This window comes from Pyxicephalus adspersus, chromosome 7 (genome assembly GCF_032062135.1).
Source record: "Pyxicephalus adspersus chromosome 7, UCB_Pads_2.0, whole genome shotgun sequence".
In the NCBI taxonomy this organism is placed as follows: Eukaryota; Metazoa; Chordata; class Amphibia; order Anura; family Pyxicephalidae; genus Pyxicephalus; species Pyxicephalus adspersus.
The window spans coordinates 63,358,368-63,380,722 of NC_092864.1; the positions used below are offsets into that span (position 1 = coordinate 63,358,368).

General features: G+C 36.3%; 1 protein-coding gene across 3 annotated transcripts; it reads right to left on the reverse strand.

Annotated features, from left to right (window-relative positions):
- Nucleotides 1–1,863: 1,863 nt before the first annotated feature.
- Nucleotides 1,864–21,428, reverse strand: FLACC1 (flagellum associated containing coiled-coil domains 1). Of its 3 annotated transcripts, XM_072418741.1 has the most exons (17): nucleotides 21,109–21,428; nucleotides 20,324–20,449; nucleotides 19,547–19,621; nucleotides 18,352–18,409; nucleotides 17,398–17,531; nucleotides 16,606–16,626; nucleotides 14,322–14,378; nucleotides 13,735–13,828; nucleotides 10,733–10,794; nucleotides 9,915–10,012; nucleotides 8,806–8,858; nucleotides 7,730–7,829; nucleotides 6,659–6,762; nucleotides 6,085–6,147; nucleotides 5,559–5,648; nucleotides 4,094–4,203; nucleotides 1,864–3,399 (listed from the first exon to the last, which is right to left on the reverse strand). In XM_072418741.1, exons 2-17 carry the CDS (start codon nucleotides 20,425–20,427, stop codon nucleotides 3,333–3,335), a joined length of 1,290 nt encoding a protein of 429 aa, XP_072274842.1. In that variant the 5' UTR covers nucleotides 20,428–20,449; nucleotides 21,109–21,428; the 3' UTR covers nucleotides 1,864–3,332. The 3 variants fall into 3 exon arrangements, with proteins under 3 accessions (XP_072274842.1, XP_072274843.1, XP_072274844.1); XM_072418742.1 differs by lacking the exon at nucleotides 14,322–14,378; XM_072418743.1 differs by lacking the exons at nucleotides 14,322–14,378; nucleotides 16,606–16,626.
- Nucleotides 21,429–22,355: the final 927 nt, after the last annotated feature.

Sequence of the window (22,355 nt, forward strand, 5' to 3'; positions counted from 1 at the left end):
TTTATTATGGATATATAATATATTTTGCTTCAGAAAATAGCTCAGGCTCAAGGATTTGTATGAATGCTGGAATATGATAGGGTAGGGGAGAGGTTTTTAAAAATAGTAATATAAATATTAAATATAAAAGTGGTGAATTTGGTGGCGATAAATAATGGCAAAATTATAAAGGTACTGGCAGAGCTGGTTATTATTGGTATGCAATGTTCTATAGTTTAAATCTTGTAATGCTTGCAGTACAAAATATTTTATTTTTTAGTGGACTATTGATGGACAAAGACCCCCGATTTTACTCGGATTTTCCTAACATGTACAAGTGTTCTGCTGCTCCTTTAACATACCATCCATGATAAAATGCAAAAAGGGAATACCAGATCAAATTTAAGGACGTATTATAACCCCATAGTTATATGATGCCGAAATATTACGCAGTGTTTTACAAAGTCCATAGTCCTATCACTAACTGTCCCTCAAAGTGGCTCACAATCTAATGTTATACAGGTAGTCCCTGAGTTAAGGACATCCAACATATGGACAACTCCAAGATACGAATAGGGCTTCCCTGCTCACCTGTGTGCAGGACAGAGGCTTGATGTGGGGGAGGGGCGGTTTGCATGACTTGCAGAAGAAATATTTTGCTAAACAAAGCTGAGGTTGTGGGTGATCTTAAGGACTGAGCTCTTTCTGCAGCCTCTTGTAACTCTTTAAAGACCAAGACAAACTCTGCAGTTGTTTCTTTTTGCAAATCAAAGCACAGCTTGCTCCAGCAGTGAATGTGTAGTTTTTTTTTTGCTTTATTATTATACAGTATTATACAGTTTTATACAGTAACTGACACCACACTGCCTAATAATATGCTGAGACAAACGTCTGTCCTAATTGCATTTATTAAAATATTGTACCTGTTCCGACTTACATACAAATTCAACAAACCTACAGTCCCTATCTTGTATGTATCCCAGAGTCACATTTCAATAATGTAGTCTTAGGAACATTTTTGAGGGAAAGTCGACTAACCTAACTGCATGTTTTTGGGATGTGGGAAAAACAATGGAGTACCTGGAGGTAACCCACGCACAAACAGAGAATATTCAAATTCCTTGCAGATAGTGTCCTGGCCGAGAATCAAACCTGGAACCTAGTGCTGCAAGGGCCAGAGTGTAGCTTTTGTGAAACAAAGCAACAGGTTCAGAATAACAAACCGCTGCTGTGCGCTCAAGATGGCAAACATTTGCACATGAGTGTAGCTACAGTCGCACCTGGAGTGTTTTCAAAAGCAACCACATGGCTATAATAGCTTTCCGGAACCTGCCACAATGCCACAAAAAATAGCTCCTGGTTGAGCCTGCTGCAGAATGCTGCAATTCACTATGACCCTGTTTTTTAAAAGCTCTCCAAGGCTGGAGAGGATACATTTTCACCAGTGAAGCAGGGTTATCCAGCAAACCTGGATCTGGTCCAAGATTGAAAACATTTGCTAACAAATAGCAAATGACTTTTGAGAAATCCATTCCAGGTTTGCTGGATCACCCAGCTTCACTGCCCAAAGTGTATCCTCTCCAGCCTTGGAGAGCTTTAATAAATCAAGTCCAATGGGTCTGAAATAGCCCAAAGAGTATGGTGAATTAGTAGTTGTGACATTGGTAGGACTGCTTAGTATGGTGATTTGGTAGTGAACATTTATGGTACTAGTCATATGAATTGGTTTGGTTGTGTTTGGTGGTGCTAACTGCAGTGTACACACATCCACCGTTTACATTATTTAAAAACATTTATTTAGACATAATATGATTCATATTTAGTTGAGAAAATAGTAAATAATGTATAAATAGTAAATATAGTATATTAATACGCCAAGACACATTTCCCTTTATATATTTTATAAAACATAGCATATAAAGTAACATACCTATAAAGCAAAACTTATTTGTTTGCAACTGCAGGTCTATTTTAGTCCATATACATACAAATGTAATCATTGATACAGGAATAATACTCATAAATTGTATCATGTAAACATTTTATAAACATTTTTTGATAATGCACCTCCTATTTGCTGTATAGTATAATAATAAGGCACAGGTTATCAATAAAGAGCTTTAAATCTTTCAGACACGCTGCGGGTAGCTACAGAAAGTTTAGGGATGTTTACAGTAATAAGAAAATTATTGGAAGGAGTCAATTCAGTTTTTTAAAAAGGAAAATGTTTTAATCTTCTTCCTCATTTTTTTTACTTACTTTTTATGAACCTGTCCAGAGAGAGAGAAGCTAAGAGGTCACCTAACATTCTCCAATAAATCTTGAATATGCCAAATAGGAAAAACATTGTTTACATGTCAAAGGGTGTGATCAGGACAGGATGCAAGACTATTTCCTCTAAGGTCTTTTAAAGACATTAGCTGTTTTATTAGCTACAGAAAATCAGCTTTCATTACACGAGAAATTGTTGTTTGTGAAAGGCTGGTTATGAAAAAAACAGAATAACTATCTTTGACTAAGGCAACAATCTTTCATTCGGTATATAAACAGGAATAAGTCTTTATTTATGTTAATGTATGTAATCCAAAACAATTAACTTTTCTTGTTTAGTCCCATTAGGTCTCGTAATTATACTCTTTACACTGTTTTGGTATACCTGTTTGATATGTTAAAAATACTTTTTAACCTTGCCTTGCCTGTGTTCTCTACCCATGCCAACTGTTTTCAGCTATGTTTTAATGAATATAAGACAACATCCCTCTAAGCCAGCGCTTCACAACCTTTTTACATGGAAATACCATAGACGTTATGTTCAAGTCTGTAGGGAACCAGTGCTAAACCAGTGCTTTATCCATAGTTTTTAGTACATTAGTGTGATGGTCACTGAGAAGAACAGATTATTGGTGTAAACTGACATGAGAGGCACAAATTACTCAAAGAACCCCTAGAAACCTCTGGAAGAACCCTAGGGGGGTTCCACAGAATCCTGGGTGGGAAACACTGCTTTAGACAATAGTAGAATGGAAAGGTTTTGCTGTCCTATCTCGCTTCTGTTGACCTATTACAGTAGCACAAGGAAGCATCTAGTTCTTGAAGTGTATTATAGGCACTATCACCAGATAAAAATGGAACCCCCACAAGGGAAGATAAAATATATTAAATTGTTTGGGTATAGAAATGCTTTATCATTATAAAAACTTTATCATTATAAAAATTGGTGACACATTTTACAAAAAAGAACAGCACCACATAAAGACCCTGAAAACAGGACCATGCATTCCTAGGTATGGCACCTGTATGCTGGAACTCAGTAGCAGAGGTCTTTATTATGGTTTTCAGACAGCCTCACTTGCTCAGGACTCAGGACAATCTCTGTTCCTTTCACTGTACAGCTGCTCATTTTTCATTATCAGTTTTCTCCTGTTTACAAGTAGAATTACATGTCAGAATGATATTGCACAGTACACTCCATTGCACAATAACATTGCCAATAACATCTTTGCCACCCAACAAGGTGACCCATGGACAGTAACTATTATGTTTATTATACTTAGTTATTATACTTAGTTGTCCCTTTCATATTGTATTACTTTCTGGCTTAGTCTGTAACTATTTTTACTGTCTCTCTGAACATCAGCCTGCCATGACATCTACTGAACATTCTATATTACTACAGATGTCTAGACATAATACAACCTAATCTATTAAAAATATTAAAATCTTGATATTTAAGGAAAACATATGGACAGGCTCCTACGGGGTAAGTTTTAAAGGGTAACTGTAATAAGGACAGACTTAATAAACCCCCCACCTAGGTTGATGTGGCCAATTATTGGTTGATTGGGCAATATGATATCAGTGTGCATGAGGGCAATATTAGGAGCTGGGTACTAAGTCAAGCATGATCAGTGAGTCAGTGCTATTAGACATTAATCTGCCGATTGTTACAAAAGGTTGTATTTAAGCTATTCATATGTTGTACCACAAAGTAAGCTAGTTACCTGTTGGTAATACATCTAACTTTCCTTCCCTTTTGTGGAGTATGTAAAACCTAAGGTTTGTATGTTATAAAACTGAAAACTTCAATTAAAATGATTGAAACAAAACCTTTTACCTTAAATCTGAATTCTCATTCATCAGAGCCTGGATTCTGTTCTTGTACCTTGATTCCACTTTGCTAATGTTTTGGTCAAAATTTTTCTCTATTTTGTCAATTTGACTTTTCTTAAAAAAAAACAAAAACAAACAGATATTAAAAGCAAATACTATATACTGAAAAGGTCATTACATTGTCACAAATAATTCTTTGGGTAAACAGTGTATTATAGTACAATGATCTGTGAGAGGGCATGAGACATTTTAAATGCATAGAAAAGCTGGTAGACTTTACATCCCATGGAACAGTGACATGGCATATGGAGAACACTGGAGCTTCTTTAGTAAAGCAGAGCAAAGTGTTGAACATGAAGGGACACATCATAATCCTTTTTTATGACCATATACAGAGAGGAAAATCAGATCAAGCAACATACCACTGCTTAAAATGTGGTGTCAGGGGTGTCAAACTCTGGGCCGCAATGTCCTTTTTCTTGGCACCCAAACGAATCCTAAATATGAACTGCAGCTGGTCAACCGCTACTACCATTCCCGGCATCACTTGCGTCTATAGATCAGCGGGCTCCCTGCCTATGCGTGGCCCTGGACTGGACTGCTTTATAGCAGTAATGCCGGGAATTTTAGTAACGGTGGTATTTCAATGAAGAGGGAGTTTCAGCGGCGGGTCACTCATAAGATTTAGCCCCGCATTGGCCGCATCTGGCATTTCCAGCACTCCCCCTCAGCTGTACTTTTCGTTGTTACTCAAAGGCATGTACTTGAATGGTTGGATTTTCATAGAAGAATAATGTTATTATTATTGTTAGTCTGTGAAAAAAGGTTACCGTTGAAACTTAACTCAAAAGGCTGAAAATAGAGAAGATTTTTTCCTAAATAAAATTAAAAAAATAATACTTATGCCTCTTTCTCTAATACAGGCTTGTTCCAGATTGAATGTTAGGCAAAACATCTTTGTTTCCATATGAAAAGGTTTTATATCTAATAAGATGGAAAAACTTCTTCAATTTTTTCAATACATTTTAAGGTTGGACCGCGACTTTGTCTAAGTTTTTAATTTTGGCCCTCTGTGTATTTGAGTTTGACACCCCTGACTTGGAGTGTTGGGCAGATTGGTGGAGCCCACATCAGTGGAGCCTTTAATACAAAATATATCAACCTAACCCACTCCAACACATATCCTCCACCATAACAGACTGTTTCTAACTAAGCACACATCACTCAACTTTCAGAGAAAGTTGGGTAGCCAAGTTTAATTCTTTCCAAATCTTTTAAATGTGCCCTCCAATACATTTATCCATGTTTTAAATACATTCTGCATTTAAAGTACAATTTAAAGTCTTTCCAGAACTTTCCATAATTTTAAAGCCAAACCAGATGAACATCTTCTTCAGTCTATGGTCTTAGTGCTGTTAATACTACATATACAACTATATAATACAGCACAATACATACACAAGACTCACCATTTTCTTAATCTCCTCACGGGCTTGAATTAGTTCCATTTTGAGTGACTGTATAGCTTCATTTTTGTCATTGATTTCTGTCTGCAGGTGCTGTAACAATATTCACAGCTGTATGAGCACATGAGGAATTCTCTTATGCACCTCCAATTATTTTTTCTAGGTCCAACCACAATCATTATCAGTTCATTTAGAAGTGACCAGGCAGTGGTATAGATATTATTATCACTCATACACAATAGCCCAATACCTGCTGATTAAATTTAAAACAAGCAGACACAATCAATTATAACTTAAATAAAAAAAAAGAAAAAAGTTAGTAGGAAATGCTAAAATGTGTATACCAAAACACACAATATATAATGATAAATATTAATATTAAAGTACTTCAGGAGATATCTGATGAGCAGAATATCTGATGAGCAGATATCTGATGAGCAGAATAGGTAAGTAGGAAGCCCTCAGGAACAAAAAGCATTTCACTACTGCTGATAGGAACAGTTAACATAAATGTTTAAACATTTCTTACCATTTTCAACACGTTCAGCATCTTTGTTTCTTGAGTGGCTTCTCTGTATTTCTTCCAGGCTTCCTACAAAAACACCATTTATGCCATAATTTATAACAGAACATAGCAAATGAAGCGTAGGGGTTACCAGACACTGAAGCTTGACCTACTGCATTATTAAAAATTAAGGATGTGAACAATATAATATGCCAATAATCCTTTTTTTTGTTTGGGAACAGTTTATGGAATATCATTCATTAAAGAAAGGCTGTGCTAAACTTTAAAGAGGCTGTTAACTGTGACATTATGCAAATGCTCGCTGCCTGGCATTGGGGTTTTCATTACTGCACCTAAACAAGCATGCAAGCAAGAAAAGTTTCAATTTTTTGGCTTTTAATATAAAAGTTACTGCACAGTTAAAATTGTTGTTAGAAGAAAGTGTATGTAGTGAAGCTAAAGTCTTGGCCTTTAATCCCTATTTCCCTGAGCAACCCGTTGGATCCAAGGCCTAGGCTGTACATAGGGTCAGTGCAGTCAGTAATATATTAGAAGCAGAATTTTAGTAAAGTGAACACCACTATGACTAAGATCTTACTTCAATGTGTGCTTCATGACTCTGTTGTATCATGGCTTGTTCTTCCATAGCTCTCTCCTGTAATTCCTTTTTCTGCATCTCAAACATATCCAGTAGTGACTGCCCTGTAGAACAAAGTATGACAAACTTTATATTTTCATCCACAATTGTTATTTATATATTTTAAAAGTAACCATGATCTGCAAACAGTGGCTTATAAGGCACCAAGCTAATGCATAATGATGTATAACAGCACATGTCGCACAGGTGTGGGAAAATACACACAGGAAAATGTACTAACAATAATTCTTCAGACTAGAATTATCCTAGTTAAGAACCAACATATGCCGAATACTTGCTTGCCATGATTGACCTATGTATATATGTATATATCTGTTTGTTTGTTTTTTTTAAGCATTTGGGTAATCACGTAGATACATTAAATTTATTTTTGTTTTTGTACAACAACTTTTTAGCGTGGACCTAAACTCAAGAATTGAACTTTGCATGGATCATAGGCAGCAGCATCAGTGGTTAAAAGATTAGTGGTATCTCATACCTTTATATTTAAAAAAAAAAAAAAGATAAAAAAGAGATTAAAAGACCCTTAACTGGGTTTCTGATCCTGTGATTATGGAGACTGGAAATTGTCTACTAAAGGCATGCAAGAAGAACAATGTCAATACAGGTTGAAGGCAGTCCAACCTAGTGCCACCTCCTATATTGCTGGCTCTTTTTTTTAACAAGGTGACCACATAATAAAAATAGCATACTCGATTTTTTTAGACATACAAGTGAATGTCTAAAAAAAATGATGGACACATTTTTGTAATAGCCTGGGTAATAATCTAGTAGGCAATAAAATAGGGCCTTAGATAAAAATGTGTGAATTAAAGTTCACTAAGTCCATGTTCACATGTTTTAAACAAGTGTTAAAATGTTAACAAGTGCAAGTGTTAAATAACATAGTAAGAAATCAACTGCTCTTATGAAATATTTTAGTGAAATAAGTTTTTGCTTTTTTTTCATAATTCTACTCAACAAAGAAAGCCTGAGCAAAACAGATATAAAACAAATATAAAATGATTTTACTTTGCTTTGACAGTTCCATCAACTTTTGTTCTTCACTAGATTCTTTCCACTTGGCCTCCTTCTTCAGCCATTCTTCATTCACCTCCTCTGACAGACTCTCCTACAGAATAATATCATTTTATTTTAAGTTTGTTTTACTTGCAGTAACACGCAGGGATGGCAAATAGCAGAGGACACCTCTAAGATCAGGAAACATAATAAACCTTAGTTATCTCCGCACAGATTAAATGAAACATGTTCATTGCAGGAAGAAGTGCCTTTATGATCTGTCTATCTAAAGTAATGTGATGATTGTACTATGGAACAATTGAAGGATTTCTGCAACAAAACAAATTGCAAAACTTTGCAGAATCTTTATTGTATATTGTACTAATCTGTGGCACACATTTATTGACCAGGTAGAGTGGTTGTTTATCTATATGAGCTTAGTTTATCAACCTCTATGCCAGGGGTGCCCAACACGTGGATCGCGATCTACAGGTAGATCGCAAAGGCAACGCAAGTAGATCGTGGAGCCCTGCCTTTCAAAATAAACTCTACCGCGCACAGGAGTTATTAAGTCCAAATCCCGTTGTTGGTATAACATTTTGACTTAGTCATTTTAAAAGTAGCTTGCAAGCCAAAAAAGTGTGGGCACCCATGCTCTATGCAATGTGTAAACCAATGAGCCTGGTTGAAGACAGTGCATCATTTTTTTCTATGAAGAAATACAAGAACTCAAGCCTTGGAAATTCAATCACAACTGCAGGGTCATGTATCTCCCTCTTTTGGGGGAACCAGATTTCGCGCCCTGTGCAGCTGTGGTTGAGTCAAATGAATGAGATCATGCATTTGGAGATTCTCTCTTAATGGTCCGAGATACTAATGCCCAATTTTATGTGTTGTGGTATATTTGGCAACCATGTGTAGCTATGTGGGCAGTCTAGACTTGAAACATTGGGGACCTATTTCTGATTTTCCTCTGTTTATCTGCATGTTACTTGGTTTAACTTCAGGTTCAGAATTCCTAATATCTTTTTAATATGTTTATTCACATTACTCTTTATTTCTAAATGCGAAAAAAAGCCTTATTTTACCTGATAGGTCTTAAAAGAGCTTTTCAGTAGATCCAGCTCTTTCTGCAGCTCCTCTGCAAAAAACAAAAACAAGTCAGATACATGTATTGATTATTTTTAGTTTAAAGTGCATTTCAGGACAAAGTATATAAAAAAAAAAAAAAACAGATACAGATAATTTCTGCAATGTATGCACATTCCCTACTATGTTTTATCCTGTTAAAACCTGTCAAGTATAGAAAAAGAACTGTTGGATCTGCTGTAAATACATCCAGTTCAGAATTCCTGTTGTAAGCAGTCAGCATTTTTGTGAACTTAGTAGTGTTAGATCTGTCAAACTACCCAGAGCTATATACTGGTATCTGTACAATGTACAGGATAATCATTTTGTACTTCCAAGATAAAAACTAGAAGGACTAACTACTCTCCTTGTGATAACACAGGAAGAATGCACAAGACACTCTTGGGGACCTCACGTGGGGACCCCATATGCGAAGACATGGGGGCAGCACTTGGACTAAACAACGGAGATCACAAGAGAGCAGCCATTGAATAACTGAAAAAAATGAACGCTTATCAACAATTGATGATGTAAATAGACAATGTCAAGGAATGGGAATCTAATGAAGATAATTATCTTAATATGATATTGGAAAAATATTGTTGATTGAAAGATAGTCCAAAAAGTTGCGGTCCTTACGCACTCACACCTGATAGGTGGGTTCTATGTGCTGCAAAATCAGAGGTTCTTGTCCTTTCTGTTCCTGAAGCTGATATAACCCGCGAAACGCGTCGAACCAACAGATCTGCCCCTTTGTCTGGGCTACCCGGAGAGATACTTTTGATAATGTTTGCTCCACATTTTTAAAAGTTTAATATTGGTGTTTTTTAATGATGTTAAATAAAGCTAAAGTTTTTATGTATATTTGTGCAGTCTGTATTATTTGGCCTTAAAAGTCCCATCTGTGGAGGTAACCCCTCACAATCCTTTTTTTCTAGTTCAAGTCAAAAGCCTGAAATAAATGGCTTTAAACAATGAAAATCCAAAAGCTTTTCTGAGTCCCTAGTTGTATTTTATAGATATGAAAAAACTTACAATAAATATACTCTATAGGGCAGTTGTTAGTTACCATATCTGCTTTCAGCTTCTTCCTTCTCCAGTAGTAACGTAGCATTGTCTTCTTGTTTTAGAGCTAACAGTTTGGCAGCATGCTCCTCCTGGAGAGTCCTTAACACAAAATACATTTACATAATGTGCCTTCAGTAAACATATCAAACAGATTTAATGGGTTATGTGACAAAGAGACTCATTATTGAGTCAAGTGTCTCAAAGGATAATTATCTGTACACATAAATCAATGTTTCCATTTCAACAAGGCAAACAGAAGACAGAAGAGATTTTCTGCTAAAAGCAACCAAAGAGTCTTTGATCTGTGCACACACCTTGGTCAGATTTATCAGATTTATTTAGTTCACACAGGTAATACACATTTATACCATTTGTTTTATTATGTGCACAGAAGTATGAATCAAATACTGGTTTTCACTCATAACAGCATATGTACAGAGCTTTTGGGCCTCATTTATTAAAGGTCTCCAAGGCTGGAGAGGATTTACTTTCATCAGTGAAGCTGGGTGATCCAGCAAACCTGGAATGGATCTGGTCCAGGATTTAAAGCATTTGCTAGCAATGAAATTACTTTGAAGAAATCCATGTCAGGTTTGCTGGATCACCTAGGTTCACTGATGAAAGTGTACTGATGAAAGCTTTAACTTTGTGTCTTCTTGCAAAAAGCCCAACACTTATTTGTCTTACTAAAAATCAAGATTATTGTATTTACACAACAGATGAAAGACTCTTCTGACTCAATATACCATGTTTGTAATATGAATTTATGCTAATTAGGCCTATTTACATAAAACAACAAACTTCACATACAACAAATACCTGATTTCTTCTTCCTTTTGCATCTGTAGCTCAGAAACTTTTTCCTTCAGCTCATGGGTCAGCTAAAGGAAACAAATGTATGTTAGGCAGGTAAATAGTTGACTCATAATGAGCACAAATGAATGAGCGCAATCTTATATTAAACAAGATATGTGACAACCTAACAATAAGTTCCAACTAAGCAAATTAGAATAAAATATAACAGATATAAATTATAAGTAATATTAGGTTTAAGGGAAACTAAAATGTGAATAAAATACTTGAGACATAAAAAATATTTAACTGAAAATTGCAGGTGTTGCCAGTACATGTAATTTTTTAGTTTACTAAATTAATATACAGGTTAAAGTTAACAAGCTAGAAATGATTTTCCCAGCCAATTATTATTGTTTTTCTGCAGACACTAGAAGACAATTATTACATGTATAGTCTGAGAACCACTGGTACCCTTCTTTCTGTTTTTCTTTTTTCTTTTCTGTTTACATGCTTACCTTTGTTCTCCTTTATGCCTGTTACTTTACTTGAACAAACACTGCTTTATAGAGCCCGTAGTGTATTAACATTCACCTTCAATGTGAAATGTAGTTCTTGTAGTTTAGGTGTATGGTGCTTCTAATAATATCATCATTTGGGGCTCTATTTATAAAGCGGGGAATCTGACTTTCCCTAAAACATTCCCAGATAGAGAATAAAATACTGCCATTGAAACACATGGACCTGGAATATTCTCCACCTGGAACTATTTTATGGAATGTCTGATTCCCTGCTAAATAGATAAGCACAATGTGCTTTCTTGGGTGTATTTTAAAAAGTATGAAACAAACAAGAACAAAACATGAAGACCTTGAAGCAAAGGAAGGATGAGGCAATTAAAATGTCTTTTTGATCTTTATAGACTTTTAAAATTCTATATCAGAAAGACATTACACAGAAGAATACCGCGTCAAAGTCTCCAAGTACAGAAAAAACAAGTTTATTGCTCCCAATAAAACAGCCAATAAATTTACATTTTATTTAACCTTATAATGTTTTGAATATGCAATACACATTTTTACATGTTGACTAAACGTCAAAACACTTTACAATATGACTTTCTAACATTAACCAATTCAGTCATTTTTGTCCCAAGGCCAGCTAAAGTAGATGATGGAGGTGCTAATGGGCCCACAAAACACAGGGTGGTCGCTGTGTAAACTGATGTGCAATGTAATATTAGCATTTACCAAAGACATAGAACCAGGAATATCGCCTAGAAGGCTCATCTTTGATTTAAAGTGTATGTAAAGACAAGAACTTCTTGGGGGGAAAAGAGCTAGACCTCCTCTAAAGTTTGTATTGTTTGTGTTGTGTACCTTGGGGGACTTTCATTTCCTTTATTTGTCTTGGAGAGTATTATCATGAAGACAGAAAGTGAGGGGAAATCAACATTTTAAGCAGTTTTTAGGGCAATATGTAAGGGCATCTGAAGGGACATATGTTTTGGAAGTATTTTCTCTCTTTCTTTAGGACGGTAAGTGTACGGAATCTTACCAATGGGGAATTGTAAATACAACTCTATACAAAATTAGTATATATAATTGTGCTTAATGGACCGGAAACCAATGTAACTATTTATTGGCATGTTATCTACAACTACTAAAAGCAGTGTGAGAATTGCAAAGTGAAGTTAGAATAATACACCTTTCTGTTTTCAACTATCTAATTTATTCTGTAATCAGGATGCCGTTATAAGAAATTTGCAATCAGTCTTTTCATAAACATATTGATACTACCAAATTTATTATACGACAAGGGATTGCCCTGTCCAAAAAACTTATTCCATACTGACAGATCTGCTCCCAGAAGAGGCCCGACACAGAACTAGAGAAAATAACCTATTTTCATTGCTGAGACAATAGGGCTGATTTATTAACGCTCGTCAAGGCTGGAGAGGATACACTTTAGGGAGTGAAGCTGGGTGATCCAGCAAACCTGGAGTGGATTTGGTCCAGGATTGAAAACACTTGCTAACAAATGCCAAATGACGTTTGAGAAACCCGTTTGCTGGATCACCCAGCTTTACTGATGAAAGTGTATTTTTTCCAGCTTTATGGTGAAAATAAACTAATAATATAGATGTTTTAATTTTCCAGAAACATAAAAAAGACAAAGATATCACATAAAAAATTTTTTTGATAGCTAAGGATCCAGCAGAGTTCATTAGCAAATCCAGCCAATGAGGAGACAGTGAAGACCTTCATCATAATTTGGACCTGATCACCCTTCTTGTAAGGCAGATTTAACAGTGATGGACCACAAGCTACAGATCTACCGACTCTAAGGCCCCTAAATTTTAAAACAAGCTCCTTTAAATCCCAGCTGTCTCCTTCATATCTGGACCCCTCTTGCTTTACGTCAGGGCCCCCAATTTTTTAATCACACTATGCACTTTACTTTACAGCTTCCCTTTAAACCAGGGGTCGGCAAACTCCGGCCTTTAGGCCAGATACGGCCTAGCCGGTAGTTCGTTCTGGCCTAAGGCACCCTGGCCGATCCAGCCTAATGGCAGCCAGAAACCGGCAGATCAGCCAGGGGGCGCTAGGAACTACCGGAGCCGCTGGAGCTCCAGTGCCGCCCCCTTGCAGTTGCTCCCCAATTTACGGCAGCCGGCGTTGACACTTCCGCCGGCGCAGTAAATAGGGAAAGCTCCCTGAAGGTAAATTCCTTTCCTCCGCAATGCATACAGAGCAGAGGGATTTCACTTCAGGGGGCATTCCCTGGTGGTGGATGGAGCCATTAGGGCGGGTCTGGTCTAGTGTGCTCCCGTCCACCCCATAAATGGCCTAGCGGCCATAAAACTTTGCTGCTCTGTTTAGAACAGTGAACAGCGATCTCTAAAATCCCTGATCCTACACCATGGTATAAACTGAAATATGATTTCACGGAGTGCTATTACTCTTCATTTTATCAAATTAAAACGTTTTAACATTTTTGCATTTGCTAAAAATAAAAACTGTACTCACTCTTCTACGTGTTTTCTGGTGTTCCGATGTTTCCTGCTCCAGCAGTGCAGTCAGCTTAGCAATTTGCTCTTGCAAATCTTCCAGAAAACCTTGACTGCAAAATAAAAACTAATAATATAAATATTTTTTAATGTATACAAATAGGTTTATAATCTGTTATTATAACCTATGACAGAATAAGAATTCAACAACCTATAGTTTTGTCACTGGGCTAGAACAACAGCTGCATATATGGTATGGCTATTGGAGATCGGAGATGGGCTCTAATTAAACATGCTGCCATAGGCATCGGGCAAATCATGCGTCAGTCAAAACCCCCTGAATTTGTTTTATATCCTGTGATTCAAAGCTAAAATCTAAATGCAATATGAGGAGCATCACACCACTAGTTTTATAATTCACTAGTCAATTGCCTGCTGAGAAACAGGAGACGGCACCACATTACATGAACTACACAGGATTTTTGGCCAACTGACAATTCGCTCCTAAACACTGCAGATTGTTTTTCAATTTAAATATTACAGCGAACACGTTAAATGTGTAAAATACAATCCATCTTTATTTGATCAGTCATCTACCGCCCATACCTTATTAATGGTTTTTCTTTCTTCTTTGGCTTTTGTGAACTTGTTTGCTCATTCTGTCTATATGGGTCATAGTGAACATGTGAACACATTTGTGTCAACACATATTGATCATTATAAATTTCCCATGCAGTGCTGATTAGTCAGCCACACTGTGCAGCTTTTGAGCAAATATTCCAATTTTATAAATCACATAAGTGTGCTAGTGTAGTACTGATCAGTGAATCTGGAAGCAGAGCTAAGCAATGCAGAAGATGATCTTTGTAAAAAGCACACAAATATATACAAGCACTAGATCCGCAAGCACAAATAACACAGAAAATCACTGACAGCTTGCAATTCTGTTTTAAATATGATGTTGGGGAAGTAAAATCCTATGAACAGTTTAGCAAATAACTGTATAATAAACAAATAAAAAATGCCAAAGGGGACCCTTATCTCTTTAACTTTCAGGCGGGATGTAATTATCTTTTCGATGCATCAAATTTTGCTATTAGTCCCTTCTCCTATTCTGAGACATTCACAAAATTTATTCAAATTGGTGAGCTTTAGGTGTTTTACAAAATTAAGCTGGGACTTTTTTGTTTTGTTCTGTTAGGAGGGTGAGTAAATTGGCGGGGATCGTGTTTGCCTTATTTTGCCAATGTACAGTCATGTGTTGGGAGTCAGCTCACACATATGAACAGAAATTTTCAGGTGCCATTGAGATTTTGTATGTGCGTGTGCATGTGTGAGTGTGGGTATCAGTATCTTATCCATGATGTCTCCTTCAGTCCTGGATACGGTCTCATGCTGCCTGTCGGCCATCTCATCATGGATGTCTGACCGATTCCTAAAACCTGGATAACAGAACTCATCATCTTCTCTCCTTCAAATTCCAAATCTCCCCCTGACATATTCCAACTGTTAACAACACTGTTATACGTCTCTCCCCTCAGGCATGTTGTCACCTTTGACTCGGCCCTCTCATTTATCCTCCATTCTCAGAACATTTCCAGGTCCGGTCACTTTCATCTATGCAACATCGCCAAAATCTGCCCCTACCTGTCCCCTGAGACCACCAAACTCCTTGTACATGCTCTTATCTCTCGTCTGGACTACTTTAACATCCTCCTCTCTGGTATTCCACTAACCCGACTTTAGCCTCTACAATCTATAATGAATGGTGCAGCCAGACTCATCCATCCTTTTCTCCGCTTCTCTTCTGCTGCATCTCTTTGTATTTCTCTTCACTCACTTCCAGAATCAAATCCAAGCTCCTGTGCTTTGCCTTCAAAACCCTAAACAGGTATTGTCCCACTTACATTTCTGACCTGATAGAAAAATACTCCCCTAGCCACTCACTTCTCCAGAGCTGCCCCTACTCTCTGGAATGGTCTTCCTCATACTATTCGGCTTGCTCCTATTTTCTGCTCATTTAAAAGAGCGCTCAAACCCCATTTTTTCAAACTTGCCAATCCATCTTCTTCTATCTTTTGAAACCATCAATACTTCTACTACTACCACTACATATCTCCCCTCCTATTGTGTGATACTTCCCCCACCCCCTAGATTGTAAGCTCTTTGGGACAGGGTCTTCTCTTCCTGTCACTTCTGTCTGTCCTATTTACTGTACAGTGCTGCATAATATGTTGTCACTATAAAAATCCTGTTTATCATTAATAATATTAATTTATACATTTTTGCATGTTTAAAACCTACTTAAAGATGTGCCATTCTCAGATGGCAGGTTTAGGGCGCTGTGCATAATAACAAAACAGACCTTACTATGTGGATTTTCTACTCACTCACTTTTACATCTTCATCTACATTTTCATATAGAAGGTCATCATCTTGAAGGGAATACAAATATGGTAATACCTGAATACAAAGGTATCCATAAAATATCAAATCAATGTAGTGGAAACTTCAAAACTTCTGCCGTATTAAGCCAACAATATTGACATACCCCAGGCAATTCAACTATCAGTAAACTATGTACAGATGCAAGGTCACTGACGCTGAAAACAATCAATACTGGTCATTTCTAGTGACAGTGGGAATGAATGATTGATGTATAGACAGTAGCTTTACTGCTGTTGTTTAAGTTTATCGCAACAAATGCCAAGGGCTTCAGATTATCTTGGATACAACTACGTAGGGCCACAACTTTAGGTACATAATAAATTCTGGCAAACTATCCTTTGATTAGAGAAAAAAAATTAGGAGCTGAAGTTGAAAGATGCATGTAATCATGTCTAGCAGAGAAGAAATGCCATGCGTTTGTGTGCATTTAGGTGATACTTACATATTATCATCTACTAGTGATCTAAAAAAAAAATCAAACCAAAAAAAAAAAAGACATTGGTGGATCTTGATTTACAAAGAAATACCAACATAAAAGGAAAGGCATGCCAACTGGAATCCTACTGCATTCATCTGAACTATTTTAATATGGTTTTGCAAATCCCTTCATTCACTTTCCTAATGCAACTGAATGTTTTCAGACTATAGGATTATGACTTGTATGGCTCAATTTAACAAACAATGAAACACTCCATATTACACCGGATAAACAATCCTGCCAATTTAAATGCATCAATCAGTTTGGATTTGGGATTTTCTGGGGGGATAACAATGCACTGCCCACACTGGTGTTCAAAAGAATTACTATGTACAGATTTTTATACTTTTGATACACCTTTTCTGCATAGGTTAGATCAAGACTTCAAGCCATGGCATTAAAACAAAATATTGGGTACAAATGTATAAAAAAAGCTCATCAGGCAATAAAAAGGCATGGCTTGATAGGCTGGTCAGATTTTGTTGTCCACTCCCCTTTTATTCCACAGTGCAAAATTTTACATTTTATTTTTTTAGTTTTACTCAGAACAAAGATCTTCCAATAGAAGCACCTGTTTTGGGACAATTATCTAAGAGGGTTATTCCCCATATCTTGGAAAATGCCCTTTAACGTGCACATGCATCCATACTAGGTGATAACTCATATGCAAGCTATAGCAAAAGTTGGTAAGACCAAAGGTTTTGTTAGGCCTCTAGGATATCAATTGTCATTTCCCAGCTTTCTTCAGCTAGTTACCTAGGTGTGCCTGGCAATTTTACATTTTCTGGTGGAAAATCACTTCCAAAAAAACGGTCGTCCAATGTCACTTCAATATGGTCTTTGGTTCTCTTCATACTGTAGCCTGGTGATATGGTCAGAAACTTTTCAGTCTAGAAAAATATGAGTAAATTAACATTTTAGTAAGTAAAGTAAGTAAAGACTGATTTTTTTTTTCTAGCAACAAACTAATCCTGTGCATATATATTTTATTAAAATGCTAGTAAAGTCCTAAAGGCTTCTTTTTAAACAACAAAAAAATGATTTTTTGGTGGCTTATTCCATTTGGGCACAATCCCCTTACAGTTCTATCCTAAAGACACAAGATCCAAAAGGAAATCTCTTTCTACACAGTTGTCACAAGAGTACAAAATGTTGTGAACTCATGTAAAGTACTTTTTAGTCCTTTGAATAGAATTTTCTCCATTTTCAGTCTTGGATTAATCTTCTTTTAGACCAGTGTTTCTCAACTAGGGTTTGGTGGAAACATAGGTTTCAGCGAGAGGTTGCTAGGGTTCCTTGAGCAATGGTCAGTTTGTGACTCTGGGGTCAGTTTAATAGATACCAATGATCTTTTTGGCTTCCTGTAAGGGTGACATTCTTCCCACTGGTCAGCAATGTAGGAGGCAATCTTCTTACTGACCACCATACTAATGTACTGTGAGTTAAGGATTTGGTAAAAATAGTAGGAGTTCCCTAAGACCTGAAAATTATTAAAAGAGGTTTCCCCAAGGTAAAAAGTTTGAGAAATATTAATCTAAACAATTCTTACTGGAATAAGTGATCCCAATTGTATTATTTGTCTTCTCCCAGTTTGTTAAATTGTAATATTTTTGATTTTTTTAAGATCTTGGTAGAATAACATTGCTTCAGTTAGAGAAGTAATTATTATATATGTACTACTATAATAGGATAGTAGCTAACAATACTAACTTCTATGGATCCTTTGGACTTCAGGCTGGAAGCAGAAAGTCTTTGAGCTGGCCATTTCCTACAAATGAGAAAAGACAATTAAGATATAGGGTTTTAGGTCACACCTTAGCATCCTCCTCAAATCTCCACCAAACCATATTTCTCCTTGTGATAAGCTCTTCCTCCAGTGCCTTCTCAGTTCTATTTAGTATATAGGACATATTTCACTTTGCCTGAAATGTCCTAATCATTCCTCCACCAAGAATCATTCATTTATAGCTTTCCCATCTTGCATGACCCCACCATAAACTTTTTTTTTTTATCAGCTGCTCTACTTCACCCGCTATCTACTTCTATTTTCTTAGCTGTCCTATCTCCCTTCAGCTTCTTCTTTTCCAGCAGTTCCTTCCTTCCAGTCCCTTTATTTTGGTAGTATCATAATTCTTCCATTCCTATCAGCCATTCTTTTTCTTCTCTCTTCTCTTCTTCCTAGTTGTCCTTCTATTCTCTTTTCTTTTGAGCTGTCTTTCTCCTCCTTTCTTCTCAACTACCAGTTTCCTCCTTTTACTTTGCTTCTTCCTGCTCAGATGTGTTTCTTCTCCTTCCCTACCAGCTTTTCTGTTCATGCTTGCTATTTTAACCTTTATTTTGCTTTCTTCTTAGTTATCCATGAGTTTCATCCTCTGCTATCTTTCTGCTCCTTACTTTTGAGCTACTCCAATCTTCCTTCTTTCTTCTGCCCTCTCAGTCATCATTCTACTTTTTGTTTCTCAGCTGTCTTCCTTTGAACTGTTTTGTTACTTCTATTTTTTTTCACACTTTCTGCTCTTTATTCTCAGCCACCCTTCTTCTTCTTTCACCTCTGTTCACCTTTCTCCATGCTTCTCCTGCCTGTTTTCCCCCCTATCAAAGAATTCGTTAAGACATTCTTCTCCTTGCTGGTGAGAACGTTTTCCCCCACCTCTATGGTGCATTGTATTTTGTGCATAGTGAGTTTTTTACTTTTACTTTTTTGTTGTTAACAGGTCTTATTTTTTTAAAGGTCTACTTAACTGTAAGACTAACATGTTTTAAAACATAGACCTTCAAAATAAACTTAAATAGTTTCAGGGCGTGATTCATTCATAGGGTAACTTATTTCTTACAAAGTTTTGTTCTGTAGTTATGGAAAGTAAGAACAAACAAGCACAGCTTGAAGTGGATCAAGAGGACATACTTGGAAAGTATACATGATTTGGCAGACATTGGATCTCTTCCTGGGTCTCTGATTGCAGAAAATACAGGAGAGGTCCTACAGAAAGAACATACAATTAAAGTTTGTGGTAACTTTGGACAAGCTTGCATAAAAGTTGCTAAGTAGATAATTAATATGTAGTTTTAATACTTGGTATCTGATTGCATTAAGTACAAATAATGATCAACACCTTGTCTAATTTAAATGCATGATTTCAAGTCATACAAATGTGATGAAATACAGAACTTTGTCATGCATCTGCTGTAAAGCAAATTAAGCTATGAAGAAATATAAGGCCTAAGCACACAACCATGAACCATCTTTAATGGCAACCTACAGTCTATCCACTTTTGTATCTTGGCATGGTACTTTTTAAAGCTATACCAGTCACTCAGGTACCACAATAATGATTTTCTGCTAGACAGAGAGCAACAGATAACATCTTAGTTGTTTCTGTTGGTAAACCTTTAGAAATCAGGAAAGAAAGCAAGGCTGATTTGTGGGGGCTGCCTGACCCCCAACATGATGGAAAAAAGCAAGCTCAGTTAGAGGTAGCAAGAGAATAAAAAGTTATATTATAAACAATGTATAAAACAATGAATAGTAGATTGTAAAAATTATAACTAGCATATTAGGTTACCTTAATTACATAACTAGAATATCAGATCACATAAATAAATTTGTCCATAAGTCAAGGACAGAAATAAATGATTTTCATAGAGAAGGGGGACAAAAATCAAGGGTGATGGACTAACTTACCTTGGTCTATTCCTCTTCACAGAAAGCATTTCCATGGAGTGATTTCCCTTTGTAGTCCCTGAAATCACATATTGAGCCCACGGGTATAGTTTTTCACTGGACATGATAATTCCCAATCAACTACACCTGTAACGAGAAGTAGAATAAATGAGTAGAATATAACTATATGCTTTAAAACCAAAGTCAATAATATACTTTGATATGTTTTTAATTAATCACAGGAATACCTATAGCATTGTAAATGGAGGTAATAAGGTCCACTAAAGAATTTATCTTGCAAAGCATTATTTATTTTATGTTCCATGGAAGAATATTATTTTCGGTTTATTGTTCTAAGAGTAGACCTATACACAATCAATAAAATGTCATTTACTATCTCAGTGTAATTTCAAAAGTTGTTTTCAGTATGTTTAAATCTGCCGCTTTCAATAAAAGAATACCAGGACATGCCATAGCTGTCTTTTTTACCGGTATTTCCTGTTATGTGGTGACAACAGTCTCTCAACTACATTTGTGTCACCCTGATTTAAAACTCCAAGCAGTTATGCGGGCACACATACAGGCCTGGTCCATCTCTATCTGTAAACCAGCAGTGGAGTGCACATTTAATTAGTAGCAGTAAGATGCAAAAGTATAAAAAAAAAGCAAAATAGTATATACCAGCAGTAATTAATGATACAAAGTGCAATGTAAATGGCATCCAGCTATGTTTTAGATCAGCCCCTGTACTGCTCCTATAGATAAATATTACATATACACAAAATGATAAATTAAGGTGAACTCACTTCTGCAGCGACCACACGCACATCTTGTTATACATTATACATGGAAGGATTTGAAGTCCTGAAATCTCAACAAGGAAAGAAAACAAAATACTGCTGCTTGAGCAAGTCAGGTTTACATGGTCGCCATAGAAACAATAACACCTCACTGGCTGCATTGTCACACACTGCACAGCTCTCAGGCCAAGGGCCTGTCATTAACCTGTAATGTGCCAAAGGGTTCAAGAATCTCTACAACATGTGAATTAGGCTTTTAGTCAGACATTACCGGCTGTATTAATAAAGCAGGGAATCAGACAAGATTGTAAGCTCTTCGGGGCAGAGTCCTCTACTCCTCCTGTGTCACTGTCTGTATTCATCTGTCATTTGCAACCCCTATTTAATGTACAGCGCTGCGTAATATGTTGACGCTATAAAAATCCTGTTTAATAATAATAATAATAAAATAATAAATTCCCTCAAACATTACCTGGTGGAGAATATTCCAGGTCCATGTGTTTCAATGGTAGTATTTAATTTACACCAGGAAATGTTTTAGGGAAAGTCTGATCGCCCAAAATGATTGAAGTGATTATTAGAAGCACTATACACCTAAACTACAATAAATTCATATCCCATTGAATGTATATGTTATCACACTATGGGCTCTATAAAGCAGTGCATCTTCAAAGAATTGTATTACAAAATATTTAATGACAGTACATATTGACTTCTAAAATGTGTGTAAAAAGCAAAAATGGTTTTGGTGAAAGCCCTGATTTTTTTTTTTGGGAAATTACTGTTCCGTTTTCTGCATTCAGGCAACACAGGACATAAAAACTTTCTAAAGTAATGAGAAAACTTTCCAAATTATTGAGAAACCTCTCTTAGTGTTTTCTATAACTGTTCCCCATTGGAAGATTATTGCTCTTTTCCCATTCTGATGACACCATGTATAATAAAATAATTAGTGACCATAATAGTTTGCCCAAATACAAAACCATTCTGAATGGTAATGGGTTACATGGTAGCTATAACTCTGGTTTTATTCTCAGAACACCATCTGCAGGGAGTTTGCATGGATTTCCTAAGTTCCTCCAAAAGAAGCTGGCAAATTATTTATATGTTAGGAACATGAAACCATAATGACTATGGTAGAGATATAGAAAATATTTTAAGCGCTAAGGTGACATGGCTATGGATTGTGGAGTTTTACAAGATGACAACATACGTCAGAAATATGTAAGTACATAGTAATAATATATTAGTGT